The sequence below is a fragment of the Scyliorhinus canicula genome, chromosome 11 (assembly GCF_902713615.1).
Source record: "Scyliorhinus canicula chromosome 11, sScyCan1.1, whole genome shotgun sequence".
Classification (NCBI taxonomy): Eukaryota; Metazoa; Chordata; class Chondrichthyes; order Carcharhiniformes; family Scyliorhinidae; genus Scyliorhinus; species Scyliorhinus canicula.
In genome coordinates, this window is record NC_052156.1 from 81,112,346 (window position 1) to 81,131,050 (window position 18,705).

The following is an 18,705-nucleotide window of genomic DNA, read 5'->3' on the forward strand; positions in this document are numbered from 1 at the left end:
CACCATTGCTAGTATCTCATCTGTCGTCCATTCCTGGTCTCTTTTTATTTTCCGTTTTGGTAATATGTAATATTTCTTTTGCAGCATGTTGTATATTCTCTTTCATACTTTTCCATTTGCTTCCCTTGATTTTTTTTGTTCCGCACCTCTGTTCTGTTACCCCAATCCTGAGACATTCATATATATTTTTTTAAACTTGAAGAGCCAGTGCCCCCCGCTGAAGACCTCACCCATCAAGTTGTCACGGTCTAAATCAGTGGTTGGCAACCTGCAGCTGGAGGGCCACATGCGGCCAATCTGGATTGAGTGCAGCTCAAGAGGCATTTAGTTCACCGTTGCCACATTCGGCTGACTTCCGTCCATGTTGCTTTTTCCTACCAACATGACTAAACTGATACGCATGTAAAGCAAGGGCAAGTGAAGTGAGGTGTGCTGATTGCTCACAACATTCATCGTTAGAGCTGTGCGCTCCCTCTGTGTCCAGTGTTCCAGTGCCCAGTGTTCTGATCAATATTTATGTGGTTATGTGGTCATTAACACATTGCTGTTTTTTTTGGGATCTTGCTGTGCACAATTTGGCAGTCACATTTGGGATACGAGAAGGTCCATGCAAGGCCTTGTTACCTTTTAAAGCTTCCAGTATGACATGCTTACCTCTCTGATGAGCTCCTTTCTGACCTTGGTTTCATTGTACAGCTGTGGAAGTACTGTCTCCAGCAAGTCCCTGATCAGGGAAGGTTTATTGTGAGCTGCGCAATTGAACATCACCAAGGCAACACGTCTGACATTAAGATCTGGGTCCTCTAGGGTCCGCAAGAAATCACCTGTAAAAAAGAAAGCGAAATATTAACATCTGTAGATCAGAAAGTCATTCCGTTTTGAAGAGCAGAATTTCCCAATAGGCTGGTGTTACTGTCCTGCCCTACCAACTCAACCTGTCAACGTTCCAATGACAAACTGATCAAAGCCCCTCAGGCAGAGACCATGTCTGAAGCTGGAGAGAACTACCCAGTGGGCTGAATACAAATGCTTGCATTGGGGTCTTGAGCAAGGACAGCATTAGGTTCTGTTACCGTGTCCCCTTGGTTGAACAAGTTTTAAAAAATAAACCTAGAATACCTAATTCACTTTTTCCAATTAAGGGTCAATTCAGCGTAGCCAATCCACCTACCCTGCACATCTTTGGGTAGTGGGGGCAAAGCCCACGCAAACTCAGGGAGTGTGCAAACTCCACACGGGACAGTGACCCAAGGCCGGGATCGAACCTTGAATATCGGTGCCGTGAGCCAGCAGTGGTGACCACTGCACCACCGTGCTGCCCTTTTGGTTGAACAAGTTGGCAGCATTCCAAAGGATGGCAGCTGTCAATGGAAACAAATACTGGACAGAGGGTAAAGTGGGACACCAAATCTCTAGAAGGATTTCCTCAGCCTCGATTGTCCGATCTCTCACAAGGGACAGCCATCTGGGTAGCATGCTGCAGAGCCCCAAACCACCACAAAATTGAATCCCAGAGAAAGATCAACACCCTCTCGAAGGACTGGTGGGCAAGGAAAGATCTTGACAAGAACAGTCACCTGAGAGCAAAATGGTGGCACACAGGGTCGCCAATCCCATTCGCCACCTAGCTGAGGCTGACGAAACAACCTCCACACCTCAGCAATGGAAATATTCCAACCAGGTCCACTGGTTAGTGATCAGAAGAGAAGAACAATCATTATTGATATTTATCCCCATTCTAGCGCTTGGGTATAGATTGGATAACTCACCTACAGACGGTTGGCATAGCTGATTCACAGCTCCGGGGACCCAGGTTCAATTCTGGTGGCCGCCTATGTGGAGTTTGCACGTTCTCTCCCATGTCTGCATGCATTTCCCTCCCAGGTGCTCCGGTTTCCTCCCACAGGCCAAAGAGGCGCAGGTTAGGTGGATTGGCCAAGCTAAATTGCCCCTTATTGTTCAACGGTGTGCAGGGTAGGTGGGGCTGTGAGGATAGGTGGCGGAGTGGGCTTGGAGTCAGGTTAGTGCAGACTCAAATGGGCCAAACGGCACCTTTCTGCACCTTAGGAATTCTATGAATAAAATGGAGGCTGGAATCTGGGACCTCATGCCTGTTGTTTCAGCACTATGTTGTTCAGTGCTTTTATCACAAGGGTGTTAAGGAGATGGGAGCTGGTCACTGCCCTCTCGTACTTTGTACCTTCTGGCAGAAGTCACTTCCCAATTGAAGACTCACCTATACAGCCTTTCAGCAGCGAATCAATCCCCTGTGGATGGTCCGAAATTGTAAACTTGACAGCAGTCACAACTGTACTTCGAGCATGGGCTGAACCTGTGGAGGCATTCAAAGCTTGAAACACTTAAATTAACAACTTTCTTCAAATCACTGTTGTAAAATGGAGTCATCAAATGAGAGAACCCACAAACAGTGACTGCACTTCAAAAACAACTTCATTGGTTGTGAAGTCCTTTGGGATATCACGAGTGGAAAATTGCACGTTTTTAAAAAAAAGTTTATGCTGGTGCCAATGGTTTGATCCTGTCCCGCACCAAGCTTGTTCCCATATTTACCTGATGTGAGTTGTTTCTTCAGCCTGGGCAGCAGATGGGTTGGGTCAATGAGGGTTAATTTTCCCAAACATTCAGCCACCACATTCCGAGTCCCCTCTTCAGCACACTCGCAGTTTTTGAACAGCAAAGCCCAAATGTCCTGGATGTGAGGTTTCAAACTATCTGCTGGTGAAGAGCTGATGACCTCTTTCAATGAGTGCAGCAACAGGTACTGTCGCTTGGGCTGACTGCTGATTTCCTTGAGCATGAAAGGAAGATATTCGCTGAGGTTTCCCACACTGATGTTTCCTAATGCGTAGGAAGCAGCTGACTTTACTTCCTCACTAGGTGATGAAAAAGCTTCAAGGATGACCACCTTGAGCTCCTTTTGTGCACCCAAGTTCATGGTGCGGCCTATTTCGCCTAAAGAAAGCAGAGCCAGCAGGCGGACCGAGTCAGAGGATTTGGGGTTCTTCACATCTTGGACAAACTGGTTCACCACCGTACTGGCATCCTTTGGACAAGCTGAGGTAAGTGCAGCTACACATTTAGCCACAGAGTAATAAGCCTGTTTGTGCAAAACCACACCACCACCTGGTTGAGCTGTTGAATAGATGGTTCCTGTCAGCTGCTTTAGAAGCTCCATGTAGCCCATGTTCGGAGTTTTGGATAGCACCAATGCCTGGAAGAAGTCTAAAATAGCATTCAGCGCCCCTCCTTGGAGCAGCGGTGAGCGAACTAGGTTGAACAGTTCCGTCAATATGGACCCACCAATCTTAGACACCGACGATGGATAAACTTTGGCTAGTGACGTCAGGAAGGTGATGGCCATCTGAGAAACATGCATGTCACTCTCCCCAATCAAGGTTGGAATCTCCTTCAGGACTGATTCAATCATCATTGGCTTAAGACTGTCACCATAATTCTTAATCAGAATATCGAGAGCAGCTAGGGTGCTGAGTTTTAATGCACGTTGGTTCTTCCTAAGAAAGGAGGCCAGGATGGGGACACCCTCACCAAGAATTGGGCGCAGGTCAATTTTTAAAGGAGAGCTCGCAATCAGGGTCAAGGTTTTGACTGTTGTCAGTCTTGTGATCTCATTCTTCAGCCGTTCGAGAAAAATCTGCAATGTTGGATTCAGATCAGCACCTAGGTTGTCTCCAAGATTACAAATGATCTGCCCCATGCAGGCTATTGCTCTTTCTTTCACCTCTTGATCTATGTCAGATGCTTTCAATCTCTTCAAAGTGCTACTAAACAAATCCATCACGTAAGGCTTGACGTCAAATGAACAAGGCTTGCCTAGTGGACGGATCACCTCTATAAGTTGCTGAGTCACGAGCAAGGCCTCAGAAGTGATTTTGTAGAATGGGTCGCTGATGCAGGCCACTGTTGGTGGCAATAACGTCTTGATATGGGGGTGGAACACTTCTGGGGGATGATTGCAAAGGATGACATGGAAGAAGGTCAGTGCATCAATTTTCATGTTTGAGGTACTCGATTTGTCAGTGAGAGAGTAAATAATGCCTGTAAAATGAAGAAAATTGAATTTATTTAACTGAGCATTCAAATATAAATACTTCTCCACAAATTTAATTTTCTATAAAACCCAAGTTTGTCCAAAACTTCAATTAGTCAATTCCTCTAATGGGCTTTCACTGCGTTCGAAAAGGTACCACACAAAAAGGTTAAGTCATAAGATCAGAGTCCATGGTGTTGGAGGTTATATATTGGCATGAATAGAGAATTGGCTAATGGGTAGGAAACAGCGAGTGGGGATAAGGGGCTCTTTTCAGGTTGGCGACCTGGAACCAGTGGGGTTCCACAGGGATCAGTAACTGTTTACAATATCAATTAATGACTTGGAGGAAGGAAGCTAATGTACTGCAGCCAAATTTGCAGACAACACAAAAATAGGTGGAAAGGCAAGTTGCGAAAGGGATACAAACAGTTTTCAAAGAGATATTGAGAGGTTCAAGGCAAAAAGTTGGCAAATGTGGGAAAATGTGAAGTTATTCATTTTGGAAGGGAGAACAAAAGAACAGAGTATTATTTATATGGCGAAAACCTGAAGAAAACTGCAACACAAAGGGACTTGGGAGTACTTGTGCACGAAACAGCAGGTAACCCAGAAGGCTAACAGAATGTTGGTCCTTATTTCAAGGGGTTAGAGTATAAGAGTAGTGAAGTCTTGCTGCAACTGTGCATGGTACTGCTGAGTACTGTGAGCAGTTTTGGTAGAAAGGTAATTTCATTGGAGGAGGGTCAGAGAAGTTTCACTCGGATGATCCCTGACGGAGGGATTGTCTCATGAGCAAAGATTAAATAGGTTGGGACTCTACTCGTTGGAATTTAGAAGAATGAGAGGTGATCTCATTGAAACATGTAGGATCCTTAAGGGTCTTGACAGGGTAAATGCTGAGAGGATGTTTCCCCACATGGAGAATCTAAGACCAGAGGGCATTGTCTCAGAATAAAATTTAAAACTGAGATGAGGAGGAATTTCTTCTCTCAGAGGGTTGAGTGTCTTTGGAACTCCTTGCCACAGAGACCTGTGGAGGCAGAGTACTTGTGTATATTTTAGGCCGAGATAGATTCTTGATCAGTAAGGGAATTGTCGGTTATAGGGAAAGGGCAGCAAAGTGAACATCCTATTGGATAGCGGGGCATGCTCGATTAGCTGAACAGCCTACTCCTGATCCTATTTCTTGTGGTCTTATGCTCTGTGTAGGTCTGATTCACACTGATGATGCAGTTACCCATCAGAATGGCGGTATCACACAATCATGAGGCAGTGGAACTTCTCCCCCCTCCCCCCAACTCTTTGAGACAGACTCTCAGTCAATTCGTTTTTTTCAAAATCAAATGGAATACCATTCCCAACTGGATATGTATCAATGGTTATAGGAATATGGGTACAAATCAAAATGGTTAGATACAGCAAGAGGTACAACAGCTCCTGTGCTGCTGGGTCCAGGTGGATATCGTCTGTGAAGGGTCACAGGGCTTGGCCAAATCATAGAGATGTGAGGGTGAATGAATATCCTTTGCTTTTCCTAGGAAGTGTGTAGGATTTGTACAGCACTCCACTAAGGAGAAAATTAATGGATTGGCTAAAGTCCATGAAAATATCAGTGGAAGGAGTGCACTGCATGATCAGAATGGCCTTTTTTCATTCTATACTTAATTTTAAGATCCTTATTTTTGCTGAGTTATGGAATTATTGGTTTAAAGAAGAGCTTTTTGAATCCTGCTTCTAAAAGTATTTTAGGGGCTGGTTTAGCTCACTGTGCTAAATCGTTGGCTTTTCAAGCAGACCAGCAGCACGGTTCGATTCCCGTACCAGCATCCCTGGACAGGCGCCGGAATGTAGCGACTAGGGGCTTTTCACAGTAACTTCATTGAAGCCTACTCGTGACAATAAGCGACTTTCTTTCTATTTTCTGCTTTTGCTTTGGAGGCCTCCCAGTATCAAACAAAATCCATGGATAAAAGGATCACCTTTTTGCCAACTGCATAATGATGGCCTGGGCCTCTGGCAAGTGACCTCTGTTTGGCATTCCAGATGGCATGCGTGTATGCGATCAGGAATTCAGAATTTATGGGGTACTGAGGTTTGGGAAAGGGAGCAGTGTCCCACTTTACTACAAATATAACCTCTGTTGGCACACTCCTGCACCCATTCAGGAAATGTTCCTCTGCACTCATGCTGCCATTGCTCATACCTGGTACCAAGGCTGGTATATGTTCGGACAAGCCTCCAGGTAAGACACTGGCCAATTCGGTAAGGAGGTTGAAACAGCCTTGTCGAGTCTTCATACTCTTCTCCTTGAGTTGCTTATGCAAAGCTTTCACTATACTAGGTACCTGCAGGGCATGGGGTACAAGGAGGCGACAGAGAACGATGAAAAGGGGGGAAAAAAAGAGAATGAGAGAGGGAATATGAAGGAGACAAGAAAACAGTTAAAAGTCACATCAGTTTTGTTAGAATTAATTTCAGAAGACACCAGTAGACGGCCTGAATGTTCACTCCTGCACTACGGCTGCTGAGTTAGGAAAATCCCAGTTCCACAAACCAAACTTGGGGAAAAGTCCTTCAGATAGCAGTGCGGGCAGATGTGAATAGGAGTCATGCTCATCACCCCCAGAAAGAGTTCAGAGGCAGCACAGGGGCCACGGAGGTGGGCTGGGTGAAAGACTGGCCTCAGTGACCCGCCACTTTTTGTTTTATGTTTTATTGGGGTTGTTTTTGGAACTGGGACAGATTGTCCATGCACCATCGATACTACCATATTCTCTCCCCTCACCCATGGTCTCTCATTGGCTCTATGGCAACTAATGCAACCCCACTTTGTGTCCCCACTATTGTCCTGCGGATAATTTAGTATTGACCTATTACCATGCCTATAACATAACAGCTATTACCGCATAATGCACTCCCTGTCATACTTACACTGCCAGTTTGGTACCTACCTAGGACTGATTGAATCTGTGCTGCATTAGTGAGCTCAGTAAAGGACAGACCACTGTGCCTGGCCTCAGTGAAGAATGAAGTACGGTTCTCTTCACGCCCATGCAGCTCCTGCACGGATGTTTTACAAGGGCAGACTACGGCGAAGGGAAAAAGGGGGGAAATCTGGGAAAGAATACCAACCTACAAACAAAATACTCACTTGATGTTGGAGCATCATTAGGGGCATGTCTCCCTGTCCCAGAGCATCTGAAGTCTGCAACCAGCTGTGGACTGGTTTAGTTTGCTTCAGAAGAGAAACATAAGCGTGAAATATGTCAGCCTTCACGTTCTCCTCTCGCTCCTTGAATCGCCCGATTAGGGCTGGCGAGACAGTCTTGTAAAACTCCTGCAGCATCTCATGTCTGGTGCTCACGATAGCATCTAAACACTTGGTGGAGGCTCGGCGCACCTTCCAGCTCATGTCGTCATCGTCCGTGTACTCCTCTTCACTATCTGGGATGAGCACAAAAACACAATGAAGTCCATGGCCTACAAAGGCATCAAGCCTCTCGTCAAGCAGCCCGACTTCCTCCAAACATTTCTGGGCTGTTTAAAAGCAATACAGTCCCCAACAGTGTGATGGGCCAAGATGTTTGTTATTTCTTTAGGGTGGAAAGAAGCATGGAAGCCTCCTTGCTCTCAGGCCAATATTTATTCTTCAACTAACATAATTACAACGGATGATCTGGTCATGGGCGACACAGTGGTTAGCACTGCTACCTCAGAGCGCCAGGATTCGATTCCGACCTCAGGTAATTGTCTGCATGGAGTTTGCACATTTTTCCCGTATCTTCGTGCGTTTCCTCTGGGTGCTCCAGTTTCCTCCCACAGTCCAAAGATGTGTAGTTTAGGGTTGGCTGTGCTAAATTGCCCCTTAGGGTGGGGTTACAGGGCATTTATTTTCAGGGTGAAATACAGAGAGAAGTTTGACCATGTCCTACAATGTGCTTTAACGTCAATTTTGGAGAAACATCCTTGCTACAGATGTTTTCCCAAACCAGCAAACATCCTTAACGCCTCTTTGAGATAGAAATAGTCCATGATAATGATTTGAAGGCCTAATCCCGCCAGGAACAGAGTTGAGATTGTATAATTCAGCATTTTCGCAGCAAGACGACACATTTTTGTTCACATTAGCGGGATGGCATTTGAACCCAAGTCTCTTAACAAGTTTAGCTACATTTGAACCTTGGCTCCCAATAGCCCCAGGTTACATCTGAAAAGACAGTCTGGGCTAGATCTGAACACTAGTCCCAGAATTGAAAGGGATATATACTGCCCAGTGATTACTTGATTTCCACCTCTAAACCACAAGACCATATATTTTTCTTTTAAAGCAATTGTTAAGCAAAAAAAAAACAATGTATTTAAAAACAGAGCAGAGAGTTTTGCTCTCAAAGTTTTTGGTTCTATTTTAGTTTCAGTCTTGGAAAATAAATTGAATGCTTTTTCCTTTCCACGTGTTCAATGATGTTGTTTGAAAGAACAACACAGCACAGGAACAGGCCCTCCAGCCCTGTGCCGATCACGTGTTCCATCTAGACCAACCGCCTGTATCATTTTATACCCCATCTGTTCACGTGCCTATCCAGATAAGTCTTAAAGGTCGCTAACGTATCTGCCTCAACCATCTCACTTGGCAGTGCATTCCAGGCCACCACCACTACCCTCTGTGTAAAAACCCTCCCCCTCACATCTCAACTGAATCTTTCCCCCCTCATCTTGAACTTGTGCCCCCTTGTAATTGTCATTTCTGACCTGGGAAAAAGCCTCCAACTGTTCACCCTATCTGTGCCCCTAATAATTTTACACACTTCTATTAGGTCGCCCCTCAGTCTCCGTTTCTCTAGGGAAAACAATCCCAGTTTATTCAATCTCCACATAGCTAATAACCTCCATACCAGGCAACATTGTGGTAAACTTCAGGAACTTTATCAACACTTGCATTTTAAAAATAAAACACTGATTATTTTATTTCTCTCACACCTCAACAAATTAGGAAATTACAAAATGGCAGCAGTTTGAATTTTCTATATCCACTGTAAAAGTTGCACGTTTCTAAGCAAAATCAGTTAAACCCAACAAAAGTCCAATTTTACACGGCTTTCAAATTTTGAATATTTTGTTTTTGACTCAAGAGGAACTGGAATTCTAATTTTGTAGGTTTCAATGAGATCACCTCTCATTCTTTTAAACTAACGAATACAAGCTCAGTCTCCATAATCTCTCCTTACAGCATAGTCCCGCTATCCCAGGGATTTGATGAACCTTCACTGCACTCCTTCGAAGACAGGTATATCCATCCTTAGGCAAGGAGACCAAACCCATACACAATACTACAGTTGCGATCTCACCACGGCTCTATACAACTGCAGCAAGACATCTCTACTCTTGCTATCAAGGCCGACATACGATTTACCTTCCTAACTACTTGCTTCACCTGCATGCTATCTTTCAGTGATTCTGCCATAGTGTTGTCTCATCTTTCTGTTTGTCCCATTAGTGACACAGGTCCAGCCATCATCTTTTAAAAAAATAAATTTAGAGTACCCAATTCATTTTTTCCAATCAAGGGGCAATTTAGCGTGGCCAATCCACCTACCCTGCACATCTTTGGGTTGTGCGGGTGAAACCCATCCAAACATGGGGAGAAAGTGCAAACTCCATACGGACAGTGACCCAGAGCCAGAATGGAACCTGGGACCTCAGCGCCATGTGTGCTAATCATTGCGCCAAGGTCCAGCCATCTTCTGTACTTATATTTCTCTCTGTAGGTCATTAAGGTCACACCCAACATTTCACAACACTAACCTTGATCCTCTTCTTCATCACCCTTGTCTGTTTCCATGGCATCCTCCTCATCCTCGTCTTGGTCATAGTTGTAATTGGGATCATATGTGATATATTTGAGGCACAGTCCAATCATAGCAGGGATATGAAGGGACATCTCCTTTGGACATCTTAAAAGAGCAAGCACAAAAACAATAAATGTTTGGCCATGGACAGTAAGACTTGTGCAGCAGCTGGTTCTTTTGAATTTAATTGTTGTATCAGACTCCCGTTTTCAAACTGGTGCTTTCTGTCCACACCAAGATAATTTGATGTTCCCCAAAGCCCAGTACAACCCCAATCAAAATCTACCAGGAGTTGAAAGGTCAAACAGTCATGATTACAGAATAGAGCACAGCGGGTTTTGATGGTCCAATACAGGCAAGGTAAATAGAACAAAACAGCATTGATGGCCAAGCCAAAAATAGAAGATTACAAGCTCCCATGTCTAATACCTCAGTAAATAAACACTCATCATGGCATAATTTATACACTTCATGAAGGTTCCAAATTTAATCCCTGGTCTGTGATTCATCCCAGTTGAGGCAGTGGCTGGCTACTAGAATTTGTCAAAGTGTATCACCAAGTAGAAATTAGAATGTAGAAAGGTGCCAATCGGCCCAAGTAGTATTTGTTAGTATTTAACCTTCCACTTGAACAAATAGATCTAAACTTTATAATCAATCATATTTACATTTCTTGTTCCCATAACCCTACAACCACCTATCCAAACAAATCTTAAATCCTGACATAATGCCTCTTTCACTAACCTTTCCACAGTCTCACAGCTGTCTGGGGGTGATACCAAATGGAAACAAAAATCAATGGAATGAAGCACATGGAGCTGACATTGTCCATTTTACACTATTAAGCAAAGTCACAATTACTCAGTGAAGCTGTTTCACCTGGCCTAGTATAGATTTCTTGCAATTAATGTTGTATCTATGGCCTACTGTCCTTGGCCCCTCAAATTGTCAGAGACTGTCTGCTTATTTTTATCCTGCCCCATTCTTAAATAATTTAAAACAATTCTATTACCTTATTCATAATCTGCATTGCTCAAACATAGATAAACTTTTCCAAATCTGTCTACATATTTGTACTTCCTCACACCAGACAGCATTAGAGTGATTCTGTGTTTTACCCTGTCTAAAGCCTTGTTATCCTCAAAGCAGGAAATATCCATTATGCTCGATGAACATCTCTTCTTCACAGATGTAAACAGGCACAAAGATGGCAATTCTATCTGCACAGAGCCGTTGAATGGACAAGGATGTTGTGTAGAATTTACAGCTTGTGAGCATGGTTGCAAACAGGATAACTGACTCGCCAAGTCAACAAAGAAACCACAGGATCCCTGGAAATGGATGAGTGTGTGCTGGACGCCCCCAAGCTTTGAGCAGTGTAGGGGAGAAATTTGTTCACATCTAATGATTTGTGTCAATTCACTGTGACTGCCAGCATGCAGCCCACCACTGGAATCATTGAAGAATGCAGTGTGGGTCACACAGGTAGAAGCCCATCGCACTGCTTCCCCGGGGAAACCTACGCGCTACGTGAACAAATTCCTTCCCCCTTTACAAAGAAGAGATCTTCTCTTCAATTTCCCTCTTTATCAATTAAATGGTGATCGCTTCTCCCATCTGTGGAGATTATGTGCAATGTCATGACCCTGGGAGCTTGGCAAAGCAGAGAAGAACAACAGCACTAAATGGGAATATGGGACTGAAGTGGCTGAAGTGTCAGCGAGAAAACAAAGACACCGAATGGCACGACAGCCCACATGACAATGCAGATTTTGCCAGTAAGCGGCATCCTGCAGAAAAGATCACAAAAGTCAGTAAAACGAGTAAACCAGCGATGTGACAACATACACAAGTGTCACCGAACAGTTCCAATGTTGCACTAACTTTCTAGATCACGAAGCGTCCAATCTTAATTGACCCAATTTCAGTATAGACCCACCCAAATTCTCGGTTATGCAATCAGCAATAAAAATGAGACAGACAATTGCCAAGGAACTTCTCTGAGGAGACAATAGCTTGTAGAATGAGAAAAGTGAGAAGTTGGAAAGTAAAATACAGAACTGCTTTGAGGTGCATAAAATGTAAAATTGGTTCAGCAACAGGTCACTTGGCTGAGCCAGGAGCCTCAAACAAGTTGGAATAGAGCAAAGATGGAGAGGGAATGGAAGCCTAGTAATTGTCACACAATAGCACATCTTCGTGGGAGAGAGAGCCGGATTGTTGTTTTATGGTTGGGGTGTGGGGGGGGGGGGGGGGGGGGGGTAGATTGGGATGGGGGGAAATCATTATTATACCATGTTGATGTCATTATTAATATTATTTTATTAAAAATTTCAAATACCTTAATAAAAAATATTTTTTTAAAAATAGCACACCTTCGCACAAAGGACTCAAATGCCTGGAAGCAGTATTCTCGCAGCTCATCATCATCCACATTGCAGTATTTCACAACCAGCGGAATAATCTTCTCCAAGTGCTCTCCTGAAAAAGACAATACACTCGACATTGTGTTGGTGGGACTGATGGGGTTGGTTAAATGTGTTGATTCGAGTCCATATCCAAGAACATAAGAAACGTGGAATGAGAAAAGTCCTTTCAGCCAATCATACATGTAGTTCCACACACTATCCATGACTACCCCAAACATATCCCCCATGTAAAATCAAAGGAACTTGGATTCCTAACTCTGACATGAATGAAAGAGATATACTGATCCGAACCTTGCGGTCCCAATAGCAACCCCCAACACACCCCTCCCCACTTTTATTCAATATATTTAATAAATCCAACCATATAACATGACAGTTTTGCTGTTCATTCATTAATGGCATTTCACAATTTCTCACTGCATATTATATCAAATATTTAGATTCCAATTGTGCATGACTGGGAATGCACCCAATTACAAATGTCAAAAAGTTAGCAATATTGTTTGTACCCCTGTAACAATAGATTCATTCATATGGATCGGGATAATTTCATATTTTGCTGATTGGCCTGGGCAGCTCATTTACATTTATTCACCTAAAAAAATGTTTATTTTATGGGATATGTGGTGTTGATGTTGCCTACCCCGAAAGCCCTTGAACAGAGTGGCTTGCTAGGTCATTTCAGAAGGCAGTTACGAAGCAACCACATTGTAGTGGACATGGAGTTACATGTAGGCCAGACCCAATAGGGATGGCAGATTTCCTTCCTGAAAGAACATGAATGAACCAGAAGGGCTTTCACGGCAATCAACAATAGTTTTGTGGTGACCGTTACCGAGGCTAGTTTTAAATTCCAGATTTATTAATTGAATTTAAATTTCACCAACTCTCAAGGTGGAATGTGAATCTGTTCCCGCAAAGAACTAGCCTGGACGTCTGGATTACTGGTCCAGTGCCATTACCACAATGCTATCATCTCCCCTAGAGAAGTTCCTTGGCAATTGTCGGTCTCATTTTTATTGATGATTGCATAACCTATTTAGAATTTGGATGGGCCTATGCTGAAATTGGGTCAATATATTAACAGCAATCTGTAATGCATCCACCACAGTCCCCACCAACATCACCTCCTGCCATTCTCCAATATCAGCAGGGGTGTGGCGGGTGGCGGTGAGGGGCTACAATTAAAAATACATCAAAGAGAACATTTCAAATCATTCCAAACACTTTCCTATCACTGAGATGGTAACAAACCTCAAGAAGCGTACCTTCACCAGAATTGTGCCATGCCACTAGGCCACCCTACTAACATTGCCGTGGGTCCACAATGTAGCTGGGAGAGCCTATGCGAAAGGTAAAAACATAGTTTTAAATGCAGTCAGCAGTGAACACCTCTGCTTCACTGAAGACTGCAAGATCTGGGACATTAATTCTAATAAGTCCCTTGATGGGTGATCACTCCGATTATTTTTAAAGATGTCAACTGACCTCGAATTAGCACATCTTCTTTGGATCATATTCCATATCCATGATCCAGTCTGCATTAACTAATGTTTGGTGACATTGGCTCTAATCTCTAATAAACGGGAAGCTTTGACTGTGAACTGTTTTATGGTCATAGAGGTTTACAGCACAAAGGGCCCCTCGACCCACCATGGCTGCGCTGGTCAAAATCTGTAAAAAGCGTTACAGAAATTATTTATACAGCTTAGCCAATGGAGAACCTTTAGGGCTTTTATACGTCTGTCAAAATAAGGCATGCAATTATTGGGAGATTCAATATTCTTCACCATCAAGCGCTGCCAGTTGAGGTGAGTGAGTGGAAAGGAAAAATGTGGTACATTGGGGTTCAATGTGGGAAAGTGAAAAGTCATTCACTGGATTCAAGAAAAATAGTCAGAGGACTCTCTAAATGGCACAAAGCTTGGAACTGTAGATGAGCAGATAGATTGATGGTTAGAATACAGAAATCACTAAAGGCACTAAAAATCACTAAAGTACAGATACAAAAAAAGACTAATGGAATATTGAACTTTAGCTCAAGGAACTGAATATGATGTGGCAAGGTTATATAAAACCTCTGGCTTGGAGTACTGTATTCAGTTCTAGGCATTGTACTCAGGAAGGGTACACTGTCCCTAGTGGCAGTACAGCACAGATCCACGAAACTGATAACAGGGTTAAAAGGATTAAATTAAGAGTACATTATACAGAGAGTAGGCTTGAGAATAAATGATAAAGGTTGATTTAATGCAGGTGTTGATGAGAGATAAGATGGTTAGAGAGAGAGAAACTATGACTTCCAGTGGGAGAAACTAGAACAAGGGGACATAACCTTGAAATTCAGAATTGACATCAGAAAGCACTTCTTCACACACGGATAGTGTAACGATGGAATTCTCTCCCTCAAAATGCTGACGAGGCTGGGGGTCAATTGAAAATTTTAAAACCAAGACTGATAGATTTTTGTTAGGCAGCCATTTAAAGGATTAGGGAACCAAGGGGTTAAGATACAGGTCATCGAGGAGCTGAATGACATCCTCTTGTTTCAACATTCTTAGGTACAGCACATTTTAGAAACTGAGTAGGGCCCTCTCAAAATTGTCAGGGAATTAAAAGGTGAAAAGCTAAACAATCCTTTCGATTTGCTGAAATAACCAAGGGAAGATTTAAAGCCAGTAACTCACCAACTCTGTGTCCAGCCTGTCGACTGATAGCACCAGTGCACTGGATATAAGTTCTGGTCATGGAGGTAGATTCATTCTTTGACAGTTCAACCAGTAGGTGATCCATCAGCTCAGAGAAGAGACAGCTGCTGCAGCTCATGACTAGGTGCCCCAAAGCGATGATGGTTCTCTTGCGAACAGCCAACCTTGGGCTCGACAGCTGAGGCAGCAGACAACTTAGGATGGAGGAGTGAAATGTGATCAGGGTCCCACCTAACCTGTAATGAGAAACATGAAGACACATTCAGAATCCCCACAGTTATAGGTATACCCACATCAGATGGCACATCCATTAGACTGAGCTCTCGGCCCGAAGCATGGGAAGTACTAACCCAAAACTCAGTGACATTTTCATCTCTCACACCAGCCAGCTTTTGACCACCATCAGTCTAATTGCCCATTTAATGCAACCGATCAAACTGGGTGCCAAACTGTCTTAAATTAACAGAGACCACTATCAGCTCAGCTTGTGATTGTAACCAGGTCCCAGAGGGAAAGGTCAGTATTGCCTTGAATAGTCTAAGATGGCACTATACTAGTGGTTTATAAACTTGCTTATATATAGAATTATAGAGGTGGCTTGTGGCACAGTGGTTAGCACTGGGACTGCGGCGCTGAGGACCCGGGTTCAAATCCCGGCCCGGAGTCACTGTCCATGTGGAGTTTGCACATTCTCCTCATGTCTGCGTGGTTTTCACCCCCACAACCCAAAATGTGCAAGGTAGGTGGATTGGCCATGCTAAATTGCCCCTTAATTGGAAAAAAATAATTGGGTATTTTAAATTTAAATAAAAAATGAAAATACAGAAAATTATACAGCACAGGAGGCACTTGGCCTATTGCGCCTGTACCAGTTTGCTGAAGCAACCATCCAATTAGCCTCACTCCCCTTTCACCACGCCCTGCAATTGTTTTCCTTTTCAAGCATTTATGAAAAACACTATTTAACCTGCTTCCACCATTCTTTCAGAAAGTGCATTCTGGACAACAATTTGCTGCCTGATTTGCACCAGCACTTCCTGCTTAAACACTTTTCTTTTGCCTTAATTATCCAGCAAGAGAAGACTATGGAGTTGAGACTAACACAATATCCACACCGCAACTGAAAATATTGCACCAACATTAAACATTGCTCTCACCTCTACCACAGGTTGCAGACATATGTCCAACTTCAGAAACCTGAGCACAAAGCATAGCTTGACATTCCAGTGCAGTGCTGAGGAGGTATTATCAGTTGAATGAGACATTTGCAAGGGAGTCTGCGTTCTCACGTGGATGAGAAAGATGGAGAGCAGGAGCATTCTCCCCAGTACACCAAAGGAAGTCACTGCTTCTCTGCTGATCAATATGTATTTCTCAACCATCATCACTAAAATGGTCACTTATCTCTTTTGTACCTGTGTGCCCCTGTGTGCAAATTGGCTGTCATGTTTTCTGATGCACAAGTGATTACTATTACACATACATCATTGACTGTAACATTCATTGGGACAGTAACATACATTGGGGCATCCTGAGGATCTGAAAGGAGCTGTATAAATTCAGTCTTTCTTTTCACAATGTGGGGGGGGGAGGGAAAGAGGAGAGACTGACTGGATAGTGGAAGGCTCCAAATTGTTACGTGTGTGCATGCGAGCGTGTGTGTTTGGAGGTGGAGGTTTGAGATACAAGCCAAAATATGTACAGTAAAAGGGAAGTTAATCTGTGTTTCATTAGTGCGACTTTTAAACTGTCAGAACTGAGGAGATGGGCAGCACGGTGGCACAGTGGTTAGCATTGCTGCCTACGGCGCTGAGGACCCGGATTCGAATCCCAGCCCTGGGTCACTGTCTGTGTGGAGTTTGCACATTCTCCCCATGTTTGCGTGGGTTTCGCCCCCACAACCCAAAAGATGTGCAGGATAGGTGGATTGGCCATGCTAAATTGCACCTTAATTGGAAAAAATAATTGGGCACTCTAAATTATTATTTTTTTTTAAATAGAACTGAGGAAACCTGTAACAGAAATAAACAGACCTCAACAGCTGCCTGATAGATAAAAACTCAACTGGTTCATGGAAGGGAATTTGACATCTATCTGGTCTGGCCTAGAGGGAGCTCCAGTCCCACAATGAGAAATTGACTGTTAATGTCCCCCTGAAGAGGCCCGGTGAGCTTATCGGTTGTAAAAATAACTGTCGTTGGGAGATTCTGCCATCAACTTCTCAGGGTAACTAGATATGGGTAACCTTGCCAGAGGACCACTTCCTGGAAATAAACAAAAGCTGCGCTGCAGGTATCACCACTGCTCTCCAATCAATGCTATCTTCCTCAGCACCAGACAACGTGGAAAACTTACGTGTCTCCTGGGAGTGTAACCTGGGCCACTGACTCTCAGGGTAAGATTGGATGGAGGCTCGGAGACTGACACTCACGACCTCCACCTGCAGCAGAATGAGACACGATCACCTCAGGATCCTTCACGGTATGGTCCTTACCAAGCACAAACCTACAACAGCTCCATCTTTCCCGAGCGAAAATAAGACCATTCTCCTCAACATCCAAATGTTTCTTAGGATTTCTTTAAACATGAATATCTTGGACTCAGGTCCCACTCTCAGACATTCCTCCTATTAGCAGGACGAGAAATTTGCACAGATCTCAGCGACACCCATCATGGCCACAAACAACCAAAGTGAGGCTACAACAACGGTTAGGTATTTGATAGTCATTAGGATGTGGGTCATGCTCTCCTGCAGGCTCGAAGTGGTCCAGTGCACCCAAGAATAAAACATTTCTGGGATCCGCTCACTAGCTGTTCTTCCATTATAGCCAATAACTGTGTTTATGAGGCCAGCCATTGTAGGTCACTTCACAAGTAACTCATAAGTGGACACTTATAAGAGCTGCAGTGGGCCATTTGGCCCTTCAGGCCTGCTGTGCCATTCAATAAGATCAGGGCTGATCTGACTGTGTCCCGAACAGCACTTTCTGCCTGTCCCCATAACCCTTGACCACCTTGTCAATCAAAAATATGTCAATGCAGCCTGGAATATATTCAATGACTCAACCGCCACGACTCAATGAAAATTCCAAACACAAACAACACTCAAAGAAGAAATTCCTCCTCATCTCAGTCTTAAATGGGAGACCCGTTATTTTTAAAAAGTTGTGCCAGCAGCCTCCCCAGTTTTAGATTCCCCCATGAGGAGAAACACTGACTCGGCATCTACCCTGTCAAACCCCCACAAAATCTTAAACACATTTCAATCATTCTTATAAACTCCGATGAGTAAATATCCAACTTTCTCTGAACTGTTTCCAATGCAAGAATGTACTTCCTCAAGTATGACACATAAAGACACCTGCCTGGGTCATACTGCATCGTTGGTGTCCGATACCTGCCCAAGAGGATTTTGCACCAATGTCAGAAATGTCACAGAAAAGAGTGAGGTATTTGTAGTACACCCGGGTGATCAGGACGAGGGAATTGGGAGACTCCCATTTAAGAGGGCAGTGAAGAGTTTCAGATACCTGGGGGTGCAGGTGGCCAGGAGTTGGGGGACTCTCCACAAGCTTAATTTTACCAGGCTGGTGGAACAGATGGAGGAGGAATTTAAAAGGTGGGACATGGTGCCGCTATCGTTGGCGGGT

The 18,705-nt window shown here is 43.8% G+C and overlaps 1 protein-coding gene across 1 annotated transcript in view; it reads right to left on the reverse strand.

Annotated features, from left to right (window-relative positions):
- LOC119973157 (cullin-associated NEDD8-dissociated protein 1-like) overlaps positions 1-18,705 on the reverse strand; it is a 55,225-nt gene that overhangs the window by 17,564 nt on the left and 18,956 nt on the right. The window contains exons 5-12 of the mRNA XM_038810782.1: positions 15,035-15,291; positions 12,294-12,399; positions 9,875-10,023; positions 7,224-7,516; positions 6,276-6,417; positions 2,572-4,077; positions 2,237-2,332; positions 655-824 (exon numbers count right to left, since the gene is read on the reverse strand). Of these exons, the coding sequence (XP_038666710.1) occupies positions 655-824; positions 2,237-2,332; positions 2,572-4,077; positions 6,276-6,417; positions 7,224-7,516; positions 9,875-10,023; positions 12,294-12,399; positions 15,035-15,291 (2,719 nt within the window). The remainder of the gene's footprint in view (positions 1-654; positions 825-2,236; positions 2,333-2,571; positions 4,078-6,275; positions 6,418-7,223; positions 7,517-9,874; positions 10,024-12,293; positions 12,400-15,034; positions 15,292-18,705) is intronic.